The sequence below is a fragment of the Ursus arctos genome, unplaced genomic scaffold, assembly GCF_023065955.2.
Source record: "Ursus arctos isolate Adak ecotype North America unplaced genomic scaffold, UrsArc2.0 scaffold_29, whole genome shotgun sequence".
Taxonomy (NCBI): Eukaryota; Metazoa; Chordata; class Mammalia; order Carnivora; family Ursidae; genus Ursus; species Ursus arctos.
Genome location: NW_026622974.1, coordinates 12633423 through 12657364, shown reverse-complemented (window position 1 = coordinate 12657364; position 23942 = coordinate 12633423). Strand labels below are relative to the sequence as shown.

The following is a 23942-nucleotide window of genomic DNA, read 5'->3' as shown; positions in this document are numbered from 1 at the left end:
CATTATAGTAGCTGTTATAGTACAATTATAATTCATAATTTTTGTATTTTAAAAATGTAGTCCTATTAAAAATTTTGAAAACATTTAACACTATTTTCCATGAAACTAGAAGCATTTATTCAATTAGATGGAAATCCTCAGAGAAATCAACTCCATACATTTTGTGGGGTGGGGGTGGGGTGGCAATAGCATCTTTTCACAAGGTTTAGGGGGTGTGTGTGTGTGTGTATTTGGGGGGCTGGGGTATGGAGATTTTTAAAGATTTTGTACTTTCCTACTTCTAGGTGGATATAAAGTGTCCTGACCTCCTCCTCCTGGCAATGTTTGTCTAGATAAAAGCTTTCTTTAAGGTAGGCCTTGTCAAAGAAGCAAGATAGTTGTTGACAGTATAGCAATCCGTACATACAAAATCTGTTTAATGGTCATTCGTGTAAGTAGATTTATATAAACAGAAAATAGTTCCATTTTTTTCTTTGCCAAGCAATCAAGCAAAACACTAGGACCAATACGATTAATAGCCCAAAGACTGAGATATAATAGCCACGCTGAGTAAGACATGAGCGCCATCTGGAGGGTCCACTTGAAACTACAGTGCAGCATCTGAAGAACCTGTGAAGTATAAAGGTACCGTTTGTGGATAGGAGTAGGAATGAGCTACCTTCATTCCACAACCTGAGCTCCTACTGTTTCAAGCTTCCAATAGAGGGCTGAGAATATTGTTATACAGTGAAGTGCTTTTAGCAGAGGTGGGAAATGAAACTTTAACATCTGAGGAGTACTGACATTAGCTCATTAGTAAATGTTAAGTCCGGAAGTACTGGGCAAGAGGGAAATAGGCAAATGTGTCCCCAGTCAGCTGTGTCCTGATGCCCCATCTCCTTACCCTGAGTAGGGCCTCATACAAATCCATCAGAATTTTTATTCACAAGACGTAAATGACTGATAGTTTAGGTTTTCCAGAGGCATTTACATTTTATATAGAGAGATAACTGGCAGAATTTCCAGATGTCAACTGTTGGGGAGGCTATGGTGGAGGAAACAATCACCTCCTTTACCAAATACCTTATTATTTCTTTTAAATAAACTAGGCCTGTTCCTTGCTGATACACTCATTTTAATGAAAATGTTCTAAAAGGAGTATTTAGTCTCTCAAAAGTCTGAGTAGCTTCAAACATTTGCATTTAATATGTTTATATATTTCCAATAAGACACTGATTATCTTATTTGTTTGTTTTTTAAGATACTGGTATTTTAATGAGATACCTAGTCCCCAGTGTTCTCAAATATCTCTGGTGAAAAACTTTATTTTTTAAAAATTTCCTATCACTCGAGGGACCAATATATGTGTAAATTAAAGTAATAATTTCATGGCAATATCTTAAAGAGTTTAGTCTATCTGAACTTGTCACAGACCATTTATATTATGTCAGCTGGCCTTGGTCTGTTGACAGCATTTGAAGATTGCTATCACTGCCCTATTTCCTATTTTCTAAAAAATACTTGCATTTGCCCTGAAGATCTCTGTCCACCAGGACTACCGCCATATTTAAGAGCCTGACTTACACCTTCCTCACAACTTTGAAAAGAATATGGGCTTTGAATCCATAAAAATGAACATTTCAAACGTTTTCTAGTCCCCATTTTAAACTGACCCGCTTCTTGCGATGTGTTTGTACAACTCCCCCATTCCCTTGCTTAGTTCAATTGGCTTCAGTTTTGCCAACTTTATTTGTGATGAATTTGGCCTAGACATCAGAAGCTTGCGTTAGACACTTGGGTAGCACAGAAGGTCAGGTATTTAAGGATTAACAGAGAAATCCATCTAGGAAATCCATGTAGCACACAAGACATATGCTTTCTTGATATGAAGAATATAGGAAAGCTTCAGTTGTTTTTTTGTTTTTGTTTGGTTGGTTTTTGTTTTTGTTTTTTTTTGGTTGACAGTGTCTTTTGATTGACAAGTAATTCTGGTTTTCTGACGTTTCTTTCACCCACTGGTTCAAATGCAGTGCATTCTTTTTTTCTTATCCCAATAACCCAAAACTGAAAATTCCACATGGCCATATATTAAGTAAAGTGTTCATATGTTTCCATTTATAAGGCACAAAATCCACCAATCGCTCAGAGAAAGGAAGAAAACAAAGACCTAAAGACAAAATAACCTATTAATAGAAGAGATTCATCAAACTGGAGTGAAAACAAAGTACTTCCCTTTATAGTAAAAGGGACCTTATACTGATAGGAAACATAGCCTCTGAGAAGACTCCCATGGCTCCTCCAACAACACAGACCCCTTCACTGGATTAGTACATTACTCAGTCCTCAGAGAGGGCTGTGTGGCCAGAACACATCAATCACAGTACCCCTTATACCAAGAAGCTATTGGGCAACAGAAAATTCTAGCTACAGGGTACCTGGTTCACCATTATTACCCAAAGGAGCCTTCAGGGACCAACCCACAGGGATCACACATGCTTATCTGTCCTGGGGCTTGATTATTTTAAGGATTCAGCTCTAAATCGAGGCATAACCTCCTGCCTGAGGACCCTGAACTATGGTAGTTAAGTGGGTCCTTTGCATGGTAGTATCTAGTTAAGAGGCTGGACCTTGGGTTCCTCTTGAAATAATCAGATCCCTAGAAGAACCAGAACCAATTCACTCTATTAGGGTTTGTTTTGTTTTTGTTTTTGAAACATGCTGGTCCAAATCTGGAGAAGGTTCCCTAGCACAAGCCCCCGATTTTCTGGCCTATAAGGCAGCCCTGATAATCTCAAGAACTGCGGTCCGCAGGTATAAAACAGAAGGGTCACATGACACAAAACATTATCCATGTTTGTTGGCTGGGCCTCCTGATGGCTCTTGGCACTGTACTTTCTAGTACCGTTTAGTAGTATGTGAAAGTAAACTTCCTGAATGTCCACATGGATCCAAGCATTTCCTGGAAATATGACTGCTTCATAGTCCTCTATATTACCATGCAAGGTACAGATGGGAGTACACTGTAGAGAAAACAGCCAGGCACACGTCATCCTGAGAAAAGGGTCACTGTCAGAGTGGGCAAGAGAGGAGGGACCAGAAATCAGATGAACCACGTAATTCATTATGTCTAAGAGTTTCACTGAATCATCTTGAAGATTCGGACTTCTCCACCCTGGACAATCTGAAATCCAAATGAAATCAAGTTCTTGGATCAGTTTACTCAATTATCAAAGACCGATATAGTAGGATGGCTATTCCAAAATGGTGTGGACCAGCCACGTACTCACTTTCCAATCCAAAGTTATTATCCCTTTAGCTCCAGGACTTGCCCCTGGAGGCCAAAGTCAGAATTCCACTAAATTCAGGCAGAAAGATAGTCCTTAATTCAGTGTCCCATGAATCCTAGCCAACGTCCCTTCCTTTCCTGTATCTTGTAAGGCTATGAGACAGGGAAAAGTAATACTCTTTTTATTAGCAACAACTATTAACAACAAAACTCTTGAATCCTTTGGCTTTCCAATGTGATAGCATATCCTTGGAAATACGTGTTAATTTAAAAGCAACTCTTAAAAACAAAAAGTCAACTCCTATTGTTGTACTGAGTTTTCCCCAAATCATCACAGGGCTGCCTCCACACCTCACCCCACCTGCCAGCCTCAGGAATCTTTCTTTGTCAGTCTGGCCTTGACTTTGTGTCTCAGGAGGGCTGCGGTGGCAGCGCTGCAGGCCACCAAGAAGAAGAAAGAAAGACAGGCCATGTAGACAGACAGGGGGCCATGGCGCTGCAGAAAGATTTCCTGCCGCCCCTGGTAGTCCAGAAGGATAGCCTCCAACTGGGAGAGCGTACAGACAGACAGAAAGGCGTGGAAGATCTGATGCCCATGGCCCACAATGTCACAGGAACCCGGGAAGTACTTCTCGGGAACCGGGCAGGAGAAGAAGTAGGCGCTGACCAGGAAGAAGAGGATCTGGAGGGTGTGGTACCAGGCCGCCTGCTCCTGGCAGCCAGCCAGGTGGCACAGGGCCACGCGGTGTGCCACGGGGCTGATGTCTAGGACGAAGGCCAGCCCTGCCGGCACCACTTGACAGATCTTCCTCATGACCGGGTAAGGCCTGCGGTAACGGTACTTGGCATAGCAACAGCCCGCGCAAGACAACCAGCCGCAGAAGGCAGCCGCCGGCAGGAAGAAGAGCCAGAAGAGCTCGTACCAGGCCTGGTCGGAGCTGTAGAAGAAGTGGGCCAAGGCACTGCCGTACTGGTAGACGCTCACGCCCACGTAGTCCACGAAGTAGAAGGTGTAGTGCGAGAGCTCCGACTTGGACTGCAGCAGGTGGGCCAGAAGGCTGCACGTGAGGTAAGTGATGGACGACAAGATGAACAGGAGCAGGGGCAGCGAGTGCGTGGAGGCCCACGGCAAGGCCTCGGCCTCGGCGAAGGCCCAGAATCGCAGGAGCACGGCCAGGGCGGCCAGCAGGTGGGTCCACACATTGACCACCTCGTTGTGCTTCTGAAAGAGGCTGAAGAAGTAGTAGCGCCACTCGTGGCCCGTGGGGCGGTAGCCGGTGTGGATGTAGGGCTCCCGGAAGAGCTGCGGCACGTCGGTCTCGGGCACGGTGCAGGGCATCTTGGGAAGGCCGTCCTCCAGGAGCTTGGGCAGGCGGCGCAGCTGCTGCCCGCTCACCGACAGCGTGCTCAGGCGCTCCAAGATGGCGGTCGTCATGGCTGCCGGAGGGACCTGCAGGGAACACACGAGAGTCGGCACACCGCGGGACAGGCGCACGGAGCCCCGGCCACAAGGGCGGTGGGGCCGCTTAGTGCTTCTAGTGCGTCGGGGGAGCCCGGGAGCCACAGACGGCTTCTCTGAGCCTCACTTTTGTTTCATCTGTACGCAATCGAGTGGGAATCCCTTCCCACCGAAGGTTCTGGTTTCGTCTCTGCTACCCACTGCAGTGGGAAGCGAAGTCCCATCTGTTAGCCAGCCTGTTGTCATGATAGCCACAACATACTTAAGTAACGGTGCCTTTAGAGGCTTTGAAGCTTCCTAGATGTTATTAAAATGTAGTCATCAGACAGGCTCTCATAGTATGAGCTATTGAAATACAAAAATTATGAATATTGATGTTACTAACGATAGCTTACATTCTTGCCCATCTAATCTTAAAATAGCCACTAATTTCACCAGTAACTTGAAATTCTGAGAAAAGCAATAGTTAACTTGAACCTAAAAGTAAAGACAGGCAAATGAGTCATGAATTTGGTTGGTAAAGACCAATACATACTCTGGGAAATACTTTAACAGTTAAAGAAAATTAACGCATGACCTAAACTTAACCTAAAATCTAATTGTAAAGATGGGGAGGGTGTTTTTGTGTTTTTTTTTTTCTTTCTAAATTATGCTCTGAAAAGTAAGCAGTTTGGATTTGTCTCTCCTGGGTACCTAAATCTGTATTCAATAAATTTCAGACCTCAAAAATGCTTACCTTACACTTGGAATTTTTACATGACAGATGAGCCCGATGAGCATAGCAATTATTTCATAAAATATCTCACAAAATAGCTGCAAAATTTCATGTGATTTTTTTTGGGTAAAGAAATGGATTTTCAGCATATATACATTTATCTTCTGTACTTCCTATTTCCCAGCCTCTTTTCCTCAGAGAAGTCCAGAACCTGATTGATTTATCTAAATGGCCCCCTTGCTTCAGAACCCTTCTGCTGGAAGAGATACAACAAGTGCTTCTCGAGGCACTACTAATTTTAGTGAAAAAAAATTAATCTTTCTACTCGCATTTCTTAATATTGAAAAGGAAAAAAAAATATCAGGTCTAAAATGTAGGACATGAAGATTAATAAAATGTAAAAAAAAAAAAAAAAAAAAAAGAGTCCAGGAAGACCTGGATTCAGTCCTTGGTTTCAGGCCACTTCCTGGGTAACCTTGGGCAAGTTATAGAGCTATCTGGGCTTCAATTTCTTCATCTGTAAAATGGGAGTAATAATTCTACATACTGTATGAGTGGTTGTGGTGGTTAAATGCGAGACTCTAAATATAAAATGCTTATTAAGGATTACGAAGTCAGAAGGACAAAAAGGGGGGGAGCGAGAGATTAAGAAAACAGTCATCAGAATACCTAAATTCAAAAAAAGAAAAAGCTAAGCAGTGCTTCTGCTGTCAGCCAGCAGGGGGATCCAAGAGCCTGGGAGTTAAGTTCTAGATGGCAACACCTCCAATTGACCTCCTGTGGCTGTCGGTGACAGAGCACAGCAGGGGTAAGGGAAACGGACCGGAAGGTGGGAACACGCGGAGTATGCTGGCCCCGGAATCAAGCAGATCCACGGCATGACTGGGCCTGGGACATGGATGGTGTTTCAAGCTGTCCTGTGGCTACTGGCTGAGAAGCATGTGGCCTGGGGGAGCTGGGCTTTGTTGGAGCCCTAGTGAATAAAAGAGCTCTATTCTTTAGATATACGCTTCTGCCATCTCTTGTGAAGTGGAGAGGGAAATCAGATAGAAATATTGGTGTGATTTTGTGGTTGGGGAAATAGAGGTGAGTCACTGGGGATATGAGCTGTAGAGGAAGGAATCCCTGAAGACGCTCCCGGGTAGGCCCCACCAAGCATTACCGTCTAAGGGTGTTTCCATCATCTCTGGGCACCCAAACCAATTGGAGACAATTCCACATCCAGAGTTAAATAACACATGACTACACAATTTCTGCTCATGTTTGTCTCCTCAAAATAGGGTGTCTAGGACAATAGTAGGTTCTTACAAATTGATAACACAAGTGAAAACTTGGGTTTTGGTTGTCTAATGGTTGGAACCAAGCACAGTACAGACCTGGGAATCAACCAGCATTTGTCTGTTCTGAGGGAGAAAGGGCAGATCATGATGCTGCTTTATTGTCAGTTTCCAGAAAGCCCTGTCTACAGAGCTCTGACCCCAAGAGTTCCTCCAGTCTTCACATCACCAACCTCACTTCATGGCTTTATGTTGACAAGTTCTTTTCAGAAAATTATTTCTACTTCTCTCATACTTATGGAAAATAAACTAGGAGAGGTTTATAGAACTAAGAAGCAGAGAAGTACAAGATGTAAGGGTTTTAACTTTAGCTTCAGGGGAAAGGATGTACAGGAAAAAAATTGGCAGAATCATTATTTCTCTTGCAAATGAGGCTTTCTTTTCCAAGGATCTTTAAAACGCCACCACACCAGCCTCAGGGTCTCCTAATAACTCCATCCTCTGGAGTGTGCAGCCCAACACCCACAGAGGGACCAGTTTGTTGCAGGGACACTACCCCAATGGCCTCCGACTCAGGATATGATCTCTTATCTCTGTCGGTGATGAGGGTGCTACAAAGATCTAGGTCATATATCTGTGGGTGAAAAGGATCTAAATTCCTGTTTGGAAGTGCAGGGTGATGAAAAATTCTAAACTAATGGTCAGAAAGAGAGGGGATTATTTCTTTGTCCTGTGCTTGCAACTGCCCCTTCCCCTGCCATAAAATTCTCCCTTCATCTGAGAGCAGCCACCATAGCCACAGCAATGGTGAGAGGGTATAATTTTTTTTTAAGATTTTATTTATTTATTCGACAGAGATAGAGACAGCCAGCGAGAGAGGGAACACAGCAGGGGGAGTGGGAGAGGAAGAAGCAGGCTCCTAGCGGAAGAGCCTGATGTGGGGCTCCATCCCAGATCGCTGGGATCACGCCCTGAGCTGAAGGCAGACGCTTAACCGCTGTGCCACCCAGGCGCCCCAAGGGTATAATTTTTTTTTTTTATCATCATTAACTTCAGAAGCCCCTGTCCAGTAGCTACCCCCGTAGCTTACCCTGTAGAAAGCACTACTTTCACTAAGCCAGAGTGTGCTGTCTTCTAGAAATAGGCGTCAAAGGGCCAGCTGTAAAGTTTGAGAGTCTGTCTGGGAGGAAACCACATATTAGCTTCATGATGTTGGTGCAGGCACACACCTCCAGCCTTTCTGGTGCTGGCTCTGAGTAAGGGTCTGCCCCTCATTCCTGGCCTCTGTCCCCACGCACTCCTCCCTGAGCTGATGTGGTCATCAGCCAACCAAGACGTTACCTTAGAATGATCTCTTGTGCACAGGGTATGTTCCAGCTCCTCTGCTGAGACAGCCAAAATGTAATCTTCCTGAAGAATTCTCATGAACTGGCTGAGCTCAAGTCATATTTTGATCAACCACAGAGCTATTCCAGAGCAAAGACTGTCTGCTCAACAATGCTGCAGACTACAAAGGCCACGACGGAAGAATAAAACTAAGACCCCTGACCTCAAACAGCCTCCAAGGAGATTCAAACTTCATGAATCTGTAGCCAATACCACCAGACTGCATATAATTGAGTATTAAGTACAGTGAAATACAAACAGGTCTCCAGAGCAAAGCATGCTCGGGGCATGCTGGCGTTGAGACACGTGAAGGGGTGAGGAGCAGGGAATTCTGCGAGGGGGTGAATATGAGCGAGGGAATGCTGTGGCTTCTTTGTGGGTCCATGAGCAGAGGGGCTGTTGGGGAGTAATAAGGCAGTGAGTGGGGTAGGTGCCATGGCATTAGCGAAAGTTTAGATTTGATGTTGCAGAAAGCTTTTAGCTTGTTCAATCCTTGTCTCACCAAGCTGTGGGGATTCGTGCTGCATCCAGTGCCCCCTCTCTTGGCTTAAGTGACACAATCCTCTCTGGTCTTGCCTGTTTGTTTGTTTGTTTGTTTGTTTGTTTTGTCCCACCACCCCTGCTAGCTGTGGTGTTCTCAGGGGTCCATCATCTGCTCCCTTTTCCACATCCACAGTCCCTCTCATGAGGGTACTTCTCCTACACCCTTGGCTTCAGTTATCATCTGTATCAGATGATTGCCATGCCTACATCCACAGCCAGATCTTTCCTGAAATTTGGATTCAAATATCCAATGGCTCTGGATTTCCAACTGAATATTCCATGGGCAATTCAACATCTTCAAACTTCTTCTGCAACCCAGATTTGACCCTTCCCCTACATCTAATCAGTCATTTAGGTTCTGTTGATTTTATCTGAACATTTCTGGAATCCATTCTTTATATTTCTATGGCTCTCCATTCAGGCTTTCCAAATGAACTTATGCAGAGGATAACAGCAGTGTCATAACTGACCTTTCTTCCTCAAGTTCCCTTGCCTCATGTCCCCCAGACCCTCTCTTCTCCAAACCACTCCAGGGTGATAGTTTAAAAATGGAAATCTGATCACCATTCCCCTCTGCATATCCCCTAGCAGCTCACCATTGCTTGTTTACAACACAAACTCGAAGTCCTTAACAGCCTTACTTTTGTTGACTTCCTTCCACTCCCAGCTTCCTCTTCCAGAAGAGGACCCACACCCCAGGCCACGTTGATGGCCTGGATGATAATACTGGGAGTTTTTCAAAAGTGCCACACTCTTTATCTCCAGTGCATACTTCTGCACATGATGACAGCCCTCCAGTCCAGCAACCCCAGCTCATCAATGTTCTGCCAAGGAACTCTACCAGGAAGCTTTTTTAACCCCCAGGCCATGGTTAAGACTCTCCCCAGCAACCATCTACCCTGGCCTTCCTCCCCCAGCACACTTCTGTCCTGGGGTCCTGAGCGCTGGTTTACTCTGCTCACTCCCCCGTTTGTGGCCAGCTCCGTTCGAGGCAGGACTGTGTAGTGTGCAAGTTCCCATGTCTAAAATGGTATGCAGCATAGAAAATAATTATACGCCTAATCATTATTTACTGAATGAGCAGTTCTTTAGGCCCAGACATATGGCACCAATTTCCTTCTGTTCAGCAAGGTTAAGGGAAAAGAGAAATAGTGCCTGGGAGTCAGGGGGTCTGGCTGTTTCATATTTGCTCTCCTCAGTTAGCTCTGTGGCCATGCCCAAGACATTAAACTACTCATCGTAATGTTTTTCATGAAAAAAGACGGGCGGGAGGAGATTCCCTGTCTTCCCATCTCTCACTATAAAAAGAGGGTAACTACTAAAACGGGCGGCAGTTGGATAGCACTTTGAAGAGACAAAACATGTACATGAAAGTACTAGTAATATTTTAAAAACTCACAGAAGGATTCTAACCTAGTAATACATAATGTTTCTGCCCTGTATTTGGTTTTAATGCAGTCTTTGAAAACTGAAACGGAATTTAAAATTTTTGGTTCATTTCCGGGAATCCTCATAATACCTTCCTCAATTGCTTTATAAAGAGTTTTAATTAGACTCAGATTACAATGGAATTAGAATTTAAAGTTCTATCTTAATATGAACTATTATTTAACTCTTTTTTAATAATATGAGTATGATATCTGTACCATGAATTTAGGTAGTGTTTATATAAGAAAGTGTTAAAAATGTTACATCGTGTTTTAGACTATTTAGGGGTCCAATCTTAAAGTTTTATTTCATATGCTCCTTTAAGATGATTTACAAAAATTAAAGGTAATTACTGTAGGACAAAATAGAAAGAGAGGAACAGGTAAAACCTACGCTCATAGCAATAATTTGACATTTTAGTAAAAAATTGTGAAACTGTATATTTACATTTTCTTTTTAAAAATAAATCACAATCAAAGGATTCATTTTTAAGGTTTGGTTTCGTTTACCTAGTTTTGATGGGTGAAAACTACCCAGAATGCATCTCCTCTTCAGTAACATTAAATAAAACGATGAAATGACCTGTTTCTGTGAGTGCTGTGTCCCCTGGAAGCATACTGCAAACGTCAAGTGCCCATAAATAAATTTAACTTTCAGAGAGGAGCTGTATGGATGAGCACTGCGGCGCCTGGGCCAGTCTCCGGTCTCCTGGTCACAGATGTAACCGCTTACACCAGGTATGCCCACGGCCCTCACTGCTCCTGGCAACCTCCTCCATCTGCTGGGTTCCCGCTCTGTGGGGGCTCAGAAGCGCCTGGCCACTGTCCTACTTTGGGTGCTCATTATCTCCCCACAGTCATCTTTGTAGGCTTTAGGAGGTTTTTCCTCTGGTCCCTACCTGTGTGTCTCCATGACTAATCCCAACCATCCCCTAACCCTGCCACTTTTATGTCGTGGTCCATTAATTCTGCTATTCTTTCAGGCCTTTGTGTTTGGGTACCTGCCTGAGATGCCCACACCACGGTTGCCCACTGGCCAACTCCTAGTCATCCTTCATGCCCCAGTTCAAATTTCCCCTGGGGAGCCTTTCCTTTCAGGTGCTTCCTTGCCTATACTACCACTGCACACCCCCCCCCCCCACCATAGCACTCTCCTTTCTGTATAATTATGTGTCCTGGTTTGTATTACAGGCAGACCTTGTTTTACTGTGTTTTGCTTTATTGTGTTTTGCAGATACTGCATTTTTTAGAAGATTTTATTTTCAAGTAATCTCTGTACGCAACGTGTGGCTCCAACTCACAGCCCCAAGGTCAAGAGTTGCATGCTCTACTGACTGAGCCAGCCAGGTGCCCCCAGATACTGCGTTTTTTACAAATGAAGATTTGTGGCAGCACTGTAAGTGTATCAGTGCCATTTTTTCAACAGCATTTGCTCACTTTGTGTCACATTTTGGTGATTCTTGTAGTATTTTCAACTTTTTCATTATTATCACATTTGTTACAGTGATCTTTGATCAGTGATCTTTGCTGCTACTACGGTATTTGTCATGGGGTACCATGTACTGTGCCCATATAAGACTGCAAACTTAATCAATAAATGTGTGTGTTGATTGCTCCACGGACTGGCCAATCCCTGGTCTCTTCTCTGAGCCTCCTTGGGCCTCCCTGTCCCTTGAGACATGACAATATTAAAATTAGGCCAATTAATAAACCTACAATGGCTTCTGAGTATTTACGTGAAAGGAAGAGTCACACATCTCTCACTTAAAATCAAAAGCTAGATATAATTAAGCTTTATGCAGAAGGCATGTGAAAGCCAAGACAGGCCCAGAGCTAGGCCTCCTGCACCAAACAGCCCAGGTGTGTGTGAATGCAAAGGAGAGGTTCTTAAAGGAAATCCAAGTGCAGCTTCAGTGAACACAAATGAAAAGAAAGTGAAACAGCCTTATCGCTAACGCAGAGAAAGTTTCAGCAGCCTGGAAAGAAGCTCAAACCAGTCACAACATTCCGTTAAGCCAAAAGCTAGTCCAGAGCAACGCCTTAACTCTCTTCAGTTCTACGGAAGCTGAGAGAGGTAAGGAAGCTGCAGAAGAGAAGTCTGGAGCTAGCAGAGGCTGGTTTGGAGGTTTAAGGAAAGAAGCCATCTCCACAACATAGAAGCACGAGGTGAAGCAGCAGGTGCTGATGTAGGAGCTGCAGCAGGTTACACAGGAGGTCGAGCTGAGAGAATTCACGAAGGTGGCTGCACTAAAAAACAAATCTGCAGTGTGGGTGAAACAGCCTTCTATTGGAAGAAAATGCCATTTAAGACTTTTGTAGCTACGGAGAAGTTAGTGCCTGGCTTCAAAGCTTCAAAGGACAATCTGACTCTCTTGTTAGAAGCTAATGCAGCTGGTGATTTTAAGCTGAAGCCAGTGCTCATTGAAAATCCTAGGGCCCTTAAGAATTATGCTCAGTCTACTTTCCCTGTGGTCTATACATGGATAGCAAAATGGAATAACATATCTGTTTATAACATGGTTTACTGAATATTTTAAGCCCACTAGTGAGACCTACTACTCAAAAAAAAAAGTTTCTTTCAAAATATAACTGCTCATTCACAGTGCACCTGATCAGCCAAGAGCTCTGATGGAGATGGTTAATGTTCTCATGCTGGCTAACACAAGACCCATTCTGCAACCCATGGATCAAGGAGTAATTTCAACTCTCAAGTCCTATTTAATTCTTAATTAATTTCCATAATTTAGGGGCGCCTAGGTGGCTCAGATGGTTGGGCGTCTGCCTTCGGCTCAGGTCATGATCTCCAGGTCCTGGGATCGAGCCCCATGTCGGGCTCCCAGCTCAGTGGGGAGTCTGCTTCTTCCTCTCCCTCTGCCTCTCCCCCTGCTTGTGCTCTGTCTCTGTCTCTCTCAAATGAATAAATAAAAATCTTAAAAAAAATAAAAAATAAATTCCATAATTTATAAATTAAATTATAAAATTTAGAATATAAATTAAATTAAGTGTTATTTAATTCACATTTCATAAGGCTATAGCCGCCATAGATAGTGATTCCTCTGATGGCTCTGGGCAAAGTAAACTGAAAACCTCCTGGAAAAGATTCATGATTCTAGATGTCAACCTTCAAAGGAAGATATCAAAATATCAACCCTATCAAACAGAATCACATACTACAGAGAAATCGTTCATGAAAAGAAGAGTCCATTGATGAAGCAACCTTCGTTGTTATCTTATTTTAAGAAATGGCCACAGGGGCGCCTGGGTGGCACAGCGGTTAAGCGTCTGCCTTCGGCTCAGGGCGTGATCCCGGTGTTATGGGATCGAGCCCCGCGTCAGGCTCCTCCGCTATGAGCCTGCTTCTTCCTCTCCCACTCCTCCTGCTTGTGTTCCCTCTCTCGCTGGCTGTCTCCATCTCTGTCGAATAAATAAATAAAATCTTAAAAAAAAAAGAAAAAGAAAAAGAAATGGCCACAGCCACCCCAGCCTTCAGCAATCACCACCCTGATCAGTCAGCAGCCATCCACATCAAGGCAAGACCCTCCACCAGCAAAAAGATTACGACTCACTGAAAGCTCAGAGGATGATTACCATTTTTTAGCAATAAAGATTTTTTTAAAAATAAAGGTATGTACTTTGTTTCTTTTTTAAGACATAATGCTAGTGTACACTTAACAGACTACAGTACAGTATAAATACAACTTTTATATGTGCTAGGAAACCAAAGAAGTCATTTGTCTCACCTGATTGCAGTACTCACTTTACTTTGGTTGTGTGGAACCAAACCTACAGTATCTTTGAGGTGTGCCTGTTATATTCTCTGTCCACTAAACTAGAAGATTCTTTGAGGGCTTGAGAATCTTTTATCACCTACCACTGTGCCTAGTACATAGATGTTCCAATGAATTGTTGTTGAATAAATGACTGAATGGAATGAAAAATGTCAGGATAATAATAATAAGAAACACTTATACGGTGTTTATCACATGCCCAACAGTATTCTAAGTACTTTACAAATATCAGCTCATTTAAACTTCCTAACAACTATCTGGCATTAGTGCTACTATTGTCATCATTCCACTTTACAGTTGAGGAAACAGAAGCACAGAGAGATTAAGGAACTTGCCTAAGGCTACACAATAAGTCCCAAAGCCAGCAGGTAACCCAAAGCAGTTGGCTCTAGAGTCTAGGCTCTTAACCATTATGTCCCCCAAATCTGCGCTCCAAATCCAAACCCCAAAATGACGATATGCAACTTCAGATACACTGCTGTAAAACCGCTCTGCTCCACTAACAAAGATAATTTGCAGTTGGCTTTATAAAAGCAGCCAGTATCACAAAGCTCATTTCTTTGCCATGGAGTTTATTTGTAAATCAGATTCCAAGAGAAGAAAATGTGACTTCCCGAAAATCTGATTGAAATCTATCAGACAATCCAAGTGGGTCTGTAACCCAGATAAAAGTGATCATAAGCCCAGTGAGCCTCTTTCATTTTAGAGACACCATTTGTTATGGCTGACTTTGCAGAACTAGTGTGGTGAGACCTTCCAATCATAAACCTAAAGACCAAAGTCATTTATCAGCCTGTTGGAGGAAAGCACACCAACATTGAGAATAGTCACTGAATTCCGCTCTGTAGCATGCTATCTAAAAAGTCTTGCCCTGATTAACAAAGAGAATTAAATGCAAAGCCGCATATTTGGCAAACAGACATAGTTTGGTACTGATGATATTGTATCTGGAGGCCAAATAGAAATGCTTCAAAGCAATTGTGTTCCCTCGTCTATTACCTACTTTAATGGAACACAATTTTGGAATAGCTGATTCCCTAGAAAAGCACCAGATGAGGATGTAAAAATCCCAATTTCTAGGGGCGCCTGGGTGGCTCAGTTGGTTAAGCGTCTGATTTTTTATTTCTGCTCAGGTCACAATCTCAGGGTTCTGGGATCAAGCCCCATGATGAGTTCTGCACTTAGCATGGAGTCTGTTGAAATTCTCTCTCTCCCTCCCCCTCTGCCCCTCCCCTTGCTCATGCATGCACTCTCTCTTTCTCTCTTGATTGAATGAATGAAAGAAAGAAAGAAAGAAAGAAAGAGAAATCCTAGCTTCTTGTTCCAGCTCTACCACTAACTATGGGACTTTAGGCAAATCACACAACCTCTCTACACTTGTTGTCCTTGTCCATAAAACGGGGTTACAATTTCTAGAAGCTGTAAAATTCTGCAATTCATCTGGTCTATGTTTTGCTTTGTATGGAATACCAAGCAGTGTGCTGAAACTACCAAAAAACAGATCCTATGACATCACCTCATGTCACTTTGTGGGGGGCTCACACAGATGGCAGGAAGGTGGCCTGCTGGTTGTTGGACAGGGAACAAAAGAGCAGCAATTTCCATCAAACAGAGCAGAAGAAATGCTTCCAGAATTCATAGAAGTCCAGCATCACACATCACTGCATAACTATAAAGGGCTGAGAAGAAACAGCAGCCAAGACACCAACTTAGGGTCCATGTATAAGGACTGGAACCTTGCTTTGAGCAGCCTTTCGCCTAATGGGGACAGACGTGAAGGTGCAAACAACCTCAAACCCCTCCAGGATCTCCAGGAATCCTTCAAGTGAGAGGCTGCTAGACCCACATTGATTTTGTAGCCACCTCTGCCACGTAGCATATCAGTGTTTATAAAATCATTTTAAAGAGCGGCACTACCAGCAGAATCCTATCATTAGCAGAGAGAATTTTGACAGGAATTCAGGTTCACAAATGGTTAATGCATATTCTCTCCATATTTAAGAAAACCTAACAATCATAAATAACACCTCAATATCCAAAAATGGGAGATCTGATTTCATAAATTCTGATAAATCTATACAACAGAATACTAGGTACCTATTAAAATAACTATGTAGATTTTAACATTTATTGTACTAGAAAGATGCATGTGAAATATGTGTGTTTTCCCTTGTTTTTTCACTATAGTCTCCCTGACACTTAGAACAGGGACTGGCTAGCACATAGTAGGTGCTCAACAGGGATTTGCTGAACAAATAAAATGAATGAAGGACATTGTTACAAGGAAGAAGCAAATTAAAAGAGTATGTTCCATTTTTATAAACATATACATGTAGCACAGAATAAGTATGGGACTGCATATAATCAAAACATTAATATAGACATTGTTAAGTGGTGGGATTATGGAGAATTTTACTTTTCCTCTAGGGTAGATACTATCATCACATTCCCTTTTTTTTTTTTTTTAAGATTTATTTTTGAGAGAAAGAGAGTGCATACGCCACGCATGGGTGGGGAAGGGCAGAGGGAGAGAGAAATCCTCAAGCAGACTCCACACTGAGTGCGGAGCCTTAGATGGGAGCTCAATCCCAAGCCCTGAGATCATGATCTGAGCCAAAATCAAGAGTCGGATGCTTAATCGATTGACCCACCAGGTGCCCCTCATCATGGTACTTTTTAACAATGAACAACCGACTGAGCCAGCAGGTGCCCCTCATCATGGTACTTTTTAACAATGAACATTTACTACTTTTGTAATTGAGAAAATGGTTATTGCTATTCTACAAATAGGAATATTTGACGTAAGTATGTAAAACCTGGTAAAACATGATTAATTAGCACAATGGATTTTAAGACACTCTCCCTCACCCCCCCCAAAAAAATCCCAGCATTACAAAGAAATATACACTTATTTGCATTATTCTATGGATTTTGAGCTTGACTAGTTAGGATTCCATACTAATAAAATTATTTTTAGAAGCAACCTATCTATACTTGCCATAATGTAAGCTAATGGTCATGGGGGTCTTGAAGGGGAAAAACATATATATATGTAACATCTACCATGAAGGCGGCAGTCATGTTCTTAGATTGGGAAAGGCGATATATGCAATATTGTCTGAAGACTTAATCACTGCACACAAACCCACATGGCCTTAATACACCAGTCAGTTCCTGGACCATGTGGGAACCTGACATGGCTGAACCCTGCCTGTAAAAAAGGTGAGGTGCTCCTGTGTGCCACAGATATGCCAGAGACACGTGTCACCTTCTGGGCTCAGTGACCTTTCCACCTCTGAATCTTCCTCTGTGGATCCCCATAATATTGATAGGGGAAAGAAAAGACAACGTTAATTTGCTGCTATGCTCTGGGGAAGATGAACAGAGCATATTTCCTCTGAGTGCCTTTCTCTCTTTCCAGCTGGAACCCTCTGACTGGGATTCCTGCATTTCCTTTATTGTTACTTCCTATACTTCCCCCATCTCAGGTCATCTCACTTGAACAGGTACTGTCTTCCAAACGCATCATTACAGACACAGAACACACCTTCAACAGGTAATAAATAGTACCTGTATTTAATTCTAGTGGGAGGATTTGGGGGAGCTGGGAACAGTTTAGAACACATCGAACAGTCCAAAGTCAATCAACAGGTTAGCTGGGTGTGATGCTCGCTTTTCTTCAGAGACTTCTTGTTTGGGAAGAGGTGAACTCTGCTGTCTGAAACACCTGTTAATTAATGCCTAGGGACAGGAGTCCCATAAGAATGTAACTACAGGCTTCGTTAGGTATGGTCTGGCACAGTAACGCAGCCTCTCGGCTTGGTCCAGCCTCTCGCCTGCAGGAAGCTTCGTCACCCACCCGCAGTCCTGCTGGGACTGGGGCCATCCCAGGTGAACCCTGAAGAGCGCTGCAGATTCCACTGGCAGGAAATCAATCTGGGAAATGTACTTTCCATAGCAGAAGAATCTGATAACAAACTAAACCCAGGTTGGAGCAGGGTGTAAGGAATGCAGTTTCCCTAGCAATGAAAAGTTAACCCTTTTGCAGCTAATGCAGGCCACACTTTTGGTGGTCCCAAGGCCTGGACTTTTTATTTGCTCCCAAGAATCAAGTAAGTCACTTCATTCTCAGTTTCTCTTTAGATATCCTCATGGCCTTAATTCAATTCCACATTGACCACGAATCCTTCTCCAGGCCACTTTGATTTCTTTTCTCCCCGAACACCTACCTACCTAGTCCTCGCATTTGGTAAGCAGAACATCCAGGCTCAAGCGCAATTTCACTGCTGTGCGTGTAGAAAGCCTTGCCTGTCCTATGTATTGGGTTGCAAGCTCCTTGACACAGAAAACACTGACTTACTTATCCTTCCTCTCTCCTATCAGCAACTGTCGGAGTAAAGGTGCCCCAGAATGTGTCAGTAAATAATTGTTTGAGACAAAGTAAAATCAGATTCCCCTTTGGCCCTCTTTGCTTCTAAAGGTAAAACCAGTGAGATCTTCGATAATGAAAATGTGAGGTATTTTTCAAAAGGAAACAACATTTGAGTTGGATGTTGTTTATCTGTGTGTGGTTCAACTATGTGGTAGGTATCCATAACAGTGTTTAAACTGTTGACTGATTTCCAGTTACCAGCTCACTCTTACCATTGGTACTTTTGTGCCCAAGAATGCCCAAGCAAAGATGCAGGAAAGAGAGGGGCCAGGCAGAAAAAAGGATAAAGTAAAATAACATTGGAGCAGGAGTTCGCAGATTAGGGGACCTAGTTTTTTTTTTTTTTTTTTTTTTTTTTTTTTTTTTTTTTAATCCTTGTTGCACAGAAATCAGAACAGACTGTCCTGGTTTCCTGAACAAGCCACACAACTTCACCAGTGTTAACTGTACCCCATCTACACCTGGCAAAGCCACGTTCTGGCTCAGATATAAGCTCTTCTGTGCAGTTTAGTAACAGCCTCCAGCAGAATTAATCACGTGCTGTTATACCCCCTTAGCATTATGTTGTACACGTCTTCCTTTACATTATATTGTGAAATTCATTAAGTTGTGCAAGGACGTTATTCAAGACATTAATTTTATTTATTGATTGATTTACTTATTTTAGTTTCTGTTACTTGATTGTGAGAATAACGGGCGCAAAGAATTTAAGTGATCTATTCAAAGCCCTAAACCAAATCAGCCCTTAAAGTATGGGCAGACCCCACTGCTTCTGAGTTCTGTGTCCCAAGAGCCAGCCACCCGTGTCTCAGAAAAAGAAAGTCCCTCAAACAGGAATGGAAAAAGAAGAGCTGGATGAAAAGTGATTGCCTGTGTGCCTCTGATCTGATGCCAGACGAGGAATCTTGGCTCCCTGTAACATCCTAGGTGTGCTATCCAGAGCCTCCTCTCCTAGGGCTTTCCAGGAGGACTCTCTGAAGTGTACCCCTGAAGCCCCCTCTCCACTTCCCAGTGTGACCTTTTCTACAATTTGGAGTAATAATTCATAATCAGTAGCTGGTGCGGTTAAAAATCATTAGCCATTGCATAGAAGAGCTTCTGTTTGAAAAGTCTGAAAAGTTCAGATTAATAACTATAAACTACCCCATAGCTCCGGTTTTCCTCTCCGTTACATGACACCTGCCCGCCTGCCCACCTGCCCACCTGCCAAGCCTGCAAGTTCTACCGAGGTAGTGACTGTTTATCACTCAGGATGGCTTTAGCTCCAAGATCTCAGATTTGAAGCTCCTCTTTCCTGACCACAATACCCCCGATGTCCACCTGTGTGACTGCCTCACCCTCTACCACACTGGATCCCCCAACCTTTCTTCTCTCTTAGCCCACCTCTTTTGGTCCCACTGCCAGCCATTTCAATCCTACCTTGGCCAACACCCTTCACCCTCCACGATGGGTCAGCCTGCATAGCCCCACCTTGACCACACCCAATTTCTCTCTTTCCTCACCAGCTACTGTGTACTGCTAGAGACACTCATGAAATATTATGAGACCATTATGAATCCATGCCTTTTGACCTCTGCCAAAACCTCATGATATACATCTGGATGTCCCATCTTTTAAACATTGTGTGTTTAAAACCAACTACAGAGGTACCTAGTTTGATGACTGGTGTGACCAATCTCCCAATCACCTAACCTTGAAATCAAACTGGAATTTCTCCTTTTCCTCTCCTTCCTTCAAATCTGTCATCAAGGCCCCCCCCCCTTTTTAAGTTGCTGCATATCCAAACCTATCCCTCCTTCTCACTCATTCCCCTGCAAGCCCATATACTGTCCCGGTGACATTATGGTGACCACGTCACAACTAAGCTTGCATCCTCTAATCTCTGGCCCCAGTGCCACCTTATTTGACTTGACTAAAGTTTGGCTCTGATGATGATATGCCCCAAAGCCACTGGTAGCCTTCCCCTCTCTGCCAAAGAGAGATCACATTCCTGAGGCTGGCAAAGTCTTCTGGGTCCTGACCCTAATCTGCATCTTCAAACATCACCCACTGTTTCATTTCATGCAGAACAAAATAGAGTAAATAGATTAGAACATGTGAGGGTGCACCTCACATATAAAGGGTAAGTACTGTCATGCAACCCCTGGTTCCTAAAATAAAATCTGTTTGTTACCAAGGGTCATGTGGAAGTTTGCAAACCACTGATCTATATACCATTTGCTATACCGAGGCGTGCCCTGAGACTTTCTCTTTCATTTTGAAATTATGAAATACTTCAAGTACACAGACTACTTTGGAGAATATAACAAACAATTATTTGTCAATTCTTACCTTGTCACATGTACTTTGGGTTTTAAAATACATATGTATATTTATGTGTATGTGTGTATACATGAGGGTGTTTGTGTGTATGTGTCTATATGGATGTATACGTGTCTATAAAACAGGTACAACTGAGCCTCTTGTGTCCACCCGTTCCATCCTTCTCTCCCACTGGCAGTCTCTATACACTGAATTTAGTGTTTTTCATTCCCCATTAATGTTTTCACATGAAAACATTATGACGCTATAAAATTATATAACTACATGTAATGATAGAAAACATCATGAAATATCCATAAACAATATATATTGTTTTGCATATTTTAACCTTTATATAAGTTTTGTATCTAACATCCTGCAGCCTTCCTTCTTTAATATGTTTCGTGATTTTCCACATGAATCGTGACACGATTCTCTAGTTGATTCATTTTCTCTGACGAGTATTTTCCGAATACAGTTCCTCTGTCTGCCCTCCCGTGGATGGCCATGCAGGTTGCTGCCAGTTATTTGCTACGACAGACAAGGCTGCAGCATAGTTCCTACATGTCTTCTTTGGCATATGCCTCTGAAGCGGATTCCTCTTCAGGTCTTTGCCCAGGCTGTTCCCTTTGCCTGGAATGGACCCCTCCCTATCTCTACCTCAGGAAACTTCATCCATCCCCAAGCGCACCTCTCAGATGCCGATTCTCCCAGGCCTTCCTGTTCACCCGGTCGAAGCAATATCGTCCAGCCATTCTCCTGCAGCTTTCAGTGTGTATCTCTTGAAAGACACCATCACATACAACTTTGTCCTGCAGTTGTTTGGGTACTTTTCTTACATCCTAGCAGCCCCTGAGTTTCTTATGGGCAAGTACTGTGTCACATGGCATTCAATTCCCTCCCCCACTCCACCCCTACCTAGAGCGGGGGGCAGATATCTGCCCAGAGCGGATCCGGGGGGAAAGCCACTGAGCTTTCCTTCTTTTGCTACCAAGCACCGCTATCACCATCTAATGACACATATCTCATGACGAGAGTATACACTTAATGGCGACTGCGTTCCCGTGTGTTACCCTTTCACCATGAGGGTAAAGAGAAGCCCATCACTACCATCAACACTGTATGTTGGGGGAAACTGGAGGTACAGGGGATACCTTGAGCTTGATAACTTCCTGGAGCTAAATGACCCCAAGCAGTGCCTATGTACAAAGATCAAAGCAAATATATACAGATGTAAAAGAACTCAAACATCGAGCTGATAAGCATGTGACAAATCAGTCAACCAATGCTTAGTGCCCCCAGTGCAGGCACGACTTAAGAGGGAATCCATTTCTCCTCCTTCGACCTAGTCCCTAATAGTCCCTAGACCTCAGCAATCACTGCACAAGTGTAGCCTGGAGAGAGAGACACAGACAGTGTGTGTATTTCCAATGGCTGCCAGTGTAGCTTCAGAATCCTTGACCAGGGACAGGATTGTGGAGGGGCAAGGTGCCTGTCCACCCAGGGATATTCATCTCCCCTCCAAGTTTAGTGGTGTGGCGATGAAGGCATCGTGAGGGACTTCTTCCTGACTCCAAAGCAGAGATACATTCTCATTATACTTCTTTTGCTTTTACTAGACTTGGAAAAGGTTAACAGATGAGATGTGGGAAAATCAGTTAAAGAACCCGATGCTGCAAACCTCTTTCCATTTTACTCATCAGTACAAAGTGTTGGCTTAAACGACGGCAAGTTGATATCTGTTTATACCAGCCTCATAAATTAGTAATAAAACATGTCCAGGTCACGGGATTTTTATAAGCAGCTCACCATTCCAAGCCATATGACCTACCAGAGAGACAGTAACTAAAATAAGTACTCTCGAGCTTCCCCCCCGCCCCCCAGTGATGGGTTGACAGAAAGGTCAGCCGAAGCCCTGAAAATCCTAGTACTGAGAAGGCACTTAAAATTCATGTTGGAAATGGGCTAAATAACAACACACAAACTTAGGAGGCACTAAAAAAAATTGAACTCCTGGTTGCTGTTTCTAGGTTATGGAGTTTGATTTTAGAAAGGGCCAAGTATGAGAACAACCATTTCTCTTTACTGTAACGTGACCTCGAGTCTCAGATGACATCTGATTATAATCTGTGCAAGTGCCACCCGCGTGCCTGGATTGTTTTTCCAATCGAGCTGAAACGCCCACGGCCGCGGTTTCTGCGTCAGCCGCCCGCCAACATCAACTTTACAGCTATGCACCACTTGGTCCTTGCCTTGGCAATAGCCCCACACCACCTGCGGGCCCTGGAAGATGGAGACTCCGACTATCACAGCAGCCAAGAGACAAACAACTCCAGTCCTTGCTCAGATCGCCCCTTCTCAAGGAGGCGTACCCACCACCCTACTGATTTCATATCATTTGCACCCTCCCTAGCCCTCTGGGGCCCCTTCCTCCGCTCTAGTTCTTGTTTTCTGTGGTACTTCTTACTTTGTGCCTTAATACATTACTTTCCTTCTCGTACGTTTTTTAAATTGTGGTAAAATATACCTAATGAAAGTTTCCATCTTAACCCTTCCTAAGTGCATAGTTCAGTAGTGTTAAATACATTCACATTGCTGTACAACCAATATCCAGAACTCTTCATCTTGCGAACATGAAACTCTAGCCATTCAACAGCAACTTCCCCTTCCTCCAGCCCCTGGAGAACCCCTCTCTACTTTCTGTCTCTATGAATTTGACTACTCCAGGTACGTCAGATAAGTGGAATCATGCAGCATTCGTCTTTTTGTGACTGGCTTATTTCACCTCGCATGATATCCCCTGGATTCATCCATGTTGCAACATGTCAGAATTTCCTTCCTTTTTAAAGCCAAACAATATTCCATTGTATGTATTTACTCTGTTTTGGTTATCCATTCATCTGTCAATGGACATTTGGGTGCTTCCACCTTTTGCCTAGTGTGAGTAACGTGGCTATGAACATGGGTGTGCGAGAATCTCCTCGAGACCCTGCTTTCAGTTCTTAGGGGTATAGAGTAGCCCCCCTTTATTTGCAGTTTTGCTTTCGGCAGTTTCAGTTTCCTGCAGTCAACGGTGGTTCAGAAGCAGATGATCCTCTTCCGATGTATCCTCAGGAGGCCAACAGGAGCCTAACGCTAGGTCACAGTGCCTGCGGCGTTCACCTCACTTCACCTCCTCACGTGGGCACGTCATCCTCTCCCATCACAAGAAAGGGTGAGTATGGAATCACGAGGTATTTTGAGAGATGGAATACATTCACATAACTTTGTTATAGTATATTGTTATAATTGTTCTATTTTATTATTGTTGTTAATCTCTCACTGTACCTAATTTATGTTAAACTTTATC

General features: G+C 43.4%; 1 protein-coding gene across 1 annotated transcript in view; it reads right to left on the bottom strand.

Annotated features, from left to right (window-relative positions):
* Positions 1-391: 391 nt before the first annotated feature.
* PAQR8 (progestin and adipoQ receptor family member 8) overlaps positions 392-23942 on the bottom strand; it is a 41208-nt gene continuing 17657 nt past the window's right edge. Inside the window, exon 2 of the mRNA XM_026507256.4 lies at positions 392-4715. Within this exon, the coding sequence (XP_026363041.1) occupies positions 3636-4700 (1065 nt within the window). The 5' untranslated portion in view covers positions 4701-4715 and the 3' untranslated portion in view covers positions 392-3635. The remainder of the gene's footprint in view (positions 4716-23942) is intronic.